A 6337-nucleotide genomic window follows, 5' to 3' on the forward strand; every position below is an offset into this window, starting at 1 on the left:
GATAAAGCTGCTCGTTGCAGTGCTCTCGAATGTTTCATTTTATACCCCTGCGATGGCATTTTGTTTTGAACATAACACTCTTATAATGTTGTTTGCTCTCCTTCGCAGGTTATTTAAGGTGGTGGTTACCCTAAAAATATTACAAAATTTGGAATATCTTTTTAAATACAACAGAATGTGCGATTCGACATCGCAAACAATTTTGTGGAAGATTCCAAGAACGTAGGAGACTAACTGAAGAGTTAAAATGAAAAATGTAATTTAAGGAGTCTTCCATAACTCGAAAACTATTAATGTTGGATATATGGTGTTGTTGCGCGCACCCCTCGTGCGACAACGCACCTTGTATCCAGAAACCTTGACCTGACGAATAGGGATGAAAGACGACAAATGTCATCGGACGAGGAAGCAAACGTTGTCTGCAGTGTCATTTCCTTGAGTCCGCCTGCTGAGTTTACACGAGGTTTTTTGGTAACGCCAATTAGTTTGGAATTTAGTCTATATATTTCTAATCGTTCGACCAAGTTCGATCACTGATATCGCTATATTTAAACTTTATAATCAAGGTAATAATATTTGTAATTCATTGAAGATTCAAAACTAATATTGTATTAAGTTCAGGATTGCGAGTAGTTGGGGTTAGCTTTGCCTGCGTTCGACAATCGCGCTATATCGGCCTGAAAGCTAAGGATATTTTTCCTTGACGTTGTCCCAGGCTTCTCCCGTTCCAGACAACGAGAGATAGAGACCTACAAAACGTAAGTCCTTCGCAACTGCAAAGATAAATAATTAAAATTCCTATTATGAATTTGCAGGAGATTTTAATTCGAGTGAATAAAGAATTTAAAATAACGGAACCCGTTTCTCTGTTGCTGGCACAACATTATTAAAATCTCGTTTTCCGGACAAGCCGTAACAAAATGCCAGGGAAAAAACCTTGCCCGCCTCCAGAACAAAGCTGCCCTCTTTGTAACTCTCCTGACAACAGTATGATGGTCAGCTGCGATGAATGCCTTATGTGGTACCACTTCGACTGCGTAGGTGTGACTCATGACATAGCGAATCATGAGTGGAGATGCTCGAAATGCCGGAGTGTTCCAGCTCCTACGGATGATGAACCCGATGCGGATAATGTGCCACCTATACCCACCTCGCCACAGGTATCGTTTTCAGCTAATGGAAAACAAACAGACGAAGGCGCTCCAACATCCCAGTTGCCAGCAGAGCTGCAACTGCAACTGCTTGAGGAAGAATACGCACTTGAGAGAAGATGCCTTCGAAGAAAGTACCAACTAATGATGACGATCGGAGCTGCAACAGCGGGTGCTGACACCACGATTCTTCGACCCCAACATCACTCATCTCCTCTACCACCGCGTCCAAGCGCTCCCATACTTCATCCCGAGGATCATTTGCTCGAAACAGCCACAGCGAATGAAGCAGCATTGCTTAATCAAAGCCAAATCGCTGCCCGCCACGCTGTTTCTAAAGAGCTTCCTATATATAGTGGTAACCCTGAAGAATGGCCCCTATTTATCGCTACCTTTGAGAATACAACACGATTGTGCGGGTACACATCCGAGGAAAACATGGCTCGGCTGCAGCGATGCCTTAAAGGTAAAGCTCTAGAGGCCGTCAGATGCCAGCTTCTACATCCTTCGAACTTGGGTCACGTGATGTCGACGTTTAAGATGCTATTCGGTCGGCCTGAAATCATTGTCTACTCATTAGTGCAGAAGATAAACCAAATACCATCACCAAGAGCGGATAAATTGAATTCGATAGTTGATTTCGCTCTAGCGGTACGTAATATGGTGGCTACAGTGCAGGCATGCAACCTAGAGGAACACCTCTGTAACATCTCTCTCCTGCAAAACCTAGTGGATCGACTGCCGCCGATGATTAAACTCACCTGGGCAACCCATCGCCAAAACTTGCGGCGGATCACACTTACCGAGTTCAGTGACTGGTTGTATACTCTAGCAGAAGCTGCCAGTATGGTGACAGTACCTTTCCTACCAAATGTCACCGAAAATAATTCTCGGCGGGGAAGAAAAGACGACGGATTTATTAACGCTCATTCCGTAAACGCGCTAGAATCACTATCAAGTGAACCGGCATGCGCCGAATGTACTATTTGCCAAGGAAGTTGTACGTCAGTGGAGAGTTGTAAACAGTTTGCGCGTTCAGATCACTCCGCTCGGTGGGCCCTTCTGCAGGAACACAAGCTATGTCGCTGTTGCTTACGAGCTCATAGAGGTCTATGTAAATTTGGGAAACCATGCGGAAAAAACGGCTGCCTTTACAAACACCACCGTCTGCTTCATAACGATGCCAAAGATAAATACGACAATGCCCAGCTTACCCAAACACAAGCAAATGTGAACAGCCCTAGCAATCCGGTTTTCAATGATTTTGCCTGCAATACTCACCGTGTGAACGGAAGGTCCGTGTTATTCAAATACCTTCCCGTGACGCTGTATAACCAGGGATTATCCATAAACACCTACGCCTTCGTAGACTGCGGATCATCCCTAACCTTGTTAGAGGAAAGCCTTGCAACTGAGCTTAACCTTCACGGAGAAAAGCACCCGCTATGCTTGCGCTGGACTGCCGATACCTGCCGCTACGAGGATTCATCCATTAAAATCACGATGGACATATCGGGGTCCCGCAGCTCCAGCAGAAAGTACCTTCTTTCTGACGTCTATACAGTAAAGGAGCTAAATTTACCCACTCAATCCTTGTCGGCCGAGGAGCTTTCAAGAAAATATAGCCACCTTAAGGGAATACCAGTGGACTCATACGTTGATGTTCAACCCAGAATCCTTATTGGTATGAATAACATACGTGTCGTACATCCGCTGCGCAGTCGTGAAGGGAACGAACATGAACCGATAGCAGCAAAAACGCGTCTTGGGTGGATGGTTTATGGTACTAGTTTGATACACGCTGCCGTTGCTGGACCTGCTCGTAGCTACCACATATGCTCCCATTCATACAACGACAACGTTCCCACGGACAATTATCTTGACGCCGCCGTGAAAAACTACTTTGCTCTTGAAAGCTTGGGAATCGTCAAACCCGAAAAGGCATTGCTTTCTTCAGAAGACGAGCGAGCCATGAAGAGTCTTCGTTGTAACACAATATTAAAAAACGGTCGCTATCAAACAAGTCTCCTATGGAAATATGACGACGTGCGCTTTCCGGACAGCAAGCCAATGGCAATACGGCGACATCACTGCCTTATGAAGAGATTGCAACGTGAACCTGAATTGGGAAACATACTGCAAAATAAGATTGCTGATTATATAACAAAAGGATACATCCGAAAGCTAACACCAGATGAATCTATGATGCCCACAGACCGCGTATGGTATTTACCTATATTTCCGGTATTCAATCTAAATAAACCGGGTAAAGTACGCATCGTTTGGGATGCTGCAGCGACTGTTGGTGGGGTCTCATTAAACTCTGTTCTCCTAAAGGGACCGGATCTGCTGACATCCCTACCGTCAGTACTATACAAATTTAGAGAACGTCGAGTGGCGATATGTGGTGATATCCGCGAAATGTATCACCAAGTGTTGATAAATGACGCTGACCAACACTGCCAGAGATTCATGTGGTGCGATGATATGAAGACCGGCGAACCCAGCGAATACGTCATGAGAGTTATGACGTTTGGAGCAACTTGCTCTCCCAGCTGTGCTCAGTTCATAATGAACAAAAATGCGACACGGTTCGAGCAGCAATATCCTAACGCGGTAGAGGTGATCCGACATCGACACTATGTTGACGATATGCTTGCTAGTGTTGATACTGAGGAGGAGGCGATTGAGCTAGCATCGAACATCCGTTTCATCCATCAGCAGGGCGGCTTTGAGATGCGAAACTGGATGTCGAATTCACCATCAGTACTACAAGCTCTGGATGTCAGACCAACTTCAGAGAAGAGCCTGGACACACATCCCGATCTTGGCTTCGAGAAAGTTCTAGGAATGTGGTGGAGCACTGTTAGCGATGAGTTTCGATATAAAGTGGCCACAGGTCGCAACCAGGAGTTGCTCTCTGGAGCGAAACGACCAACAAAACGTGAAGTTCTAAGCACACTGATGTCCACCTACGATCCTCTCGGTCTGATAGCGAACTACATGATGTTTTTGAAAACGCTTCTTCAGGAAATTTGGAGAACCGGAACAGGTTGGGACGAATCGATTGGTGAAAGGGAAGTGGAAAAGTGGAATCTCTGGTTGAGAATTCTACCGCAAGTAGAGTCGGTGCGAGTTCCTAGATGCTATCATAGCTTCAACAGTAATAGTAGCCGAAGAACAATCGAGCTGCATACATTCGTGGACGCTAGCGAAACTGGGATCGCTGCCGTCTCGTATTTTCGTTTCGAGGAGAACGATCACATTCACTGTGCATTGGTGGGAGCCAAAACGCGAGTGGCTCCGTTGAAATTTATCTCAATCCCTCGTCTTGAACTGCAGGCAGCGGTGATCGGAGTGCGTTTGGCTCAGAACATTCAGCAGAGTCACACCTTTGAAATCACCCGACGTTTCTTTTGGACCGATGCACGCGATGTCATGTGCTGGCTTCACTCCGACCATCGTCGCTATTCGCAGTTCGTCGCCTTCCGTGTGGGAGAAATTTTAGAATCCACCGACATCACAGAGTGGAGATGGCTACCTGGGAAACTAAACGTCGCCGATGATGCCACGAAATGGCAACGCTTGCCAGACCTCGATGAAAACGGTCGCTGGTTCAAAGCACCATCATTTCTCTGGGGACCACAATCTGGATGGCCGGAGTCGTCAAACAACGTTGGTACAACAATCGAGGAGATTCGATCGAGTTTGTTATTCCATTCTGAAAACCTGTCAGGCGATATCTTACAGCCAGAAAGCTTTTCTAGCTGGAAACATCTGGTCCGCCTAACAGCGTTCGTTCAACGGTTTCCTTTAAATGTTAGGCGCAAACAAGCAAAAAAAGGGCAGTCATAGGTCCACTTACACGCGAGGAACTAGTGGAAGCAGAAAGGTTTCATTTCAAGCGAGCTCAAGAAAAGGTCTACGGAACAGAGATTAAAATTCTGTCAGTGAAAAACGACGCGACTAGTCAAAGGAACTTACCCAAGCAAAGTGGGCTCTACAAATTATGTCCATTTATGGACAACAACGGTGTTATGCGCATTCACAGTCGGATTGATGAAAGCGATTTCGCTGGAGAATATACAAACTATCCTGTTGTACTACCACGTGACCACATCGTCACAAAGCTCATCCTGCAAGAAGTTCACCAGCGGTATCATCATCAATGTCAGAGAACGTTCATCAATGAAGTCAGTCGAAAGTACTACGTTCCGCGCGTACATACTGTATGCTGGAGAGTTCGACAAGAGTGTCAACGCTGCAAGATCCGGTCTGCGAAGCCTAATCCACCAGCTATGGGGAATCTACCAAAGGTCCGATTAGCAGCTTATGTTTGTCCCTTTTCCTACATGGGCGTGGACTACTTTGGCCCCATGACCGTGGTAGTTGGTCGTCGATCGGAGAAACGATGGGGTGTCCTTATGACCTGTTTAACAACTCGGGCAGTTCACATCGAGTTGGCTCATTCGCTGTCAGCGGACTCATGCATAATGGCTATTCAGAATTGCATATCGCGAAGAGGAACTCCCATTCAAATAATAAGCGATCGTGGTACAAACTTTATTGGAGCTAATAAAGAGCTGAAAAGGGCACTCGCTGATTTAGATCAGGACAAGATGATCGCAGAGTTTACAACACCTGAAACCTCCTGGAGCTTTAACCCACCAGCTTCTCCGCACATGGGTGGCTGCTGGGAGCGACTAATCCAATCGGTAAAAAAAATTCTTGCGGAAATTCGACCATCACGGCTTCCCACGGACGAGGTGTTGAGGAACACTCTACTGGAAATTGAAAATATTATCAACAGCAGACCGCTAACTCACGTACCGATCGATCACGAGTCGTCCCCGGCTTTAACACCCAATCATTTTCTTATTGGGTCATCAAATGGGTCAAAGCCGCTAGTTCCATATAACGATTGTGTCACGGCTCTACGTCAAACCTGGAAAGTGTCACAAATGTTAGCGAATACGTTCTGGAAACGTTGGGTGTCAGATTACTTGCCTACGATCACTCGTAGAACTAAATGGTTCCTACCGACTAAGCCAATAGCCGTTGATGATATTGTGATCATAGTCGATCCCAACCTACCCAGAAATTGTTGGCCGAAGGGGAGAGTAGTAGCAGTAAAACCATCTAAGGACGGACAAGTACGTTCAGCGACGGTCCAGACGGCTTCAGGA

General features: G+C 46.1%; 1 protein-coding gene across 1 annotated transcript; it reads left to right on the forward strand.

Moving 5' to 3' along the window:
• The first annotated feature begins 920 nt into the window (after window positions 1-920).
• LOC131680523 (uncharacterized) lies at window positions 921-5477 on the forward strand. Its single transcript, XM_058961237.1, has 2 exons — window positions 921-4857; window positions 5203-5477. Exons 1-2 carry the CDS (start codon window positions 921-923, stop codon window positions 5475-5477), a joined length of 4212 nt encoding a protein of 1403 aa, XP_058817220.1.
• Window positions 5478-6337: the final 860 nt, after the last annotated feature.

Source organism: Topomyia yanbarensis, chromosome 2 (genome assembly GCF_030247195.1).
Source record: "Topomyia yanbarensis strain Yona2022 chromosome 2, ASM3024719v1, whole genome shotgun sequence".
Lineage (NCBI taxonomy): Eukaryota > Metazoa > Arthropoda > Insecta > Diptera > Culicidae > Topomyia > Topomyia yanbarensis.

Bases quoted from the DNA above. Each gene is read 5' to 3' on its own strand.
- LOC131680523 (XM_058961237.1), top strand. From the start codon at position 921: ATGCCAGGGAAAAAACCTTGCCCGCCTCCAGAACAAAGCTGCCCTCTT. The intron at 4,858-5,202 runs GTTTGTTATTCC...GCGCATTCACAG, and splicing joins AATCGAGGAGATTCGATCGA to TCGGATTGATGAAAGCGATT.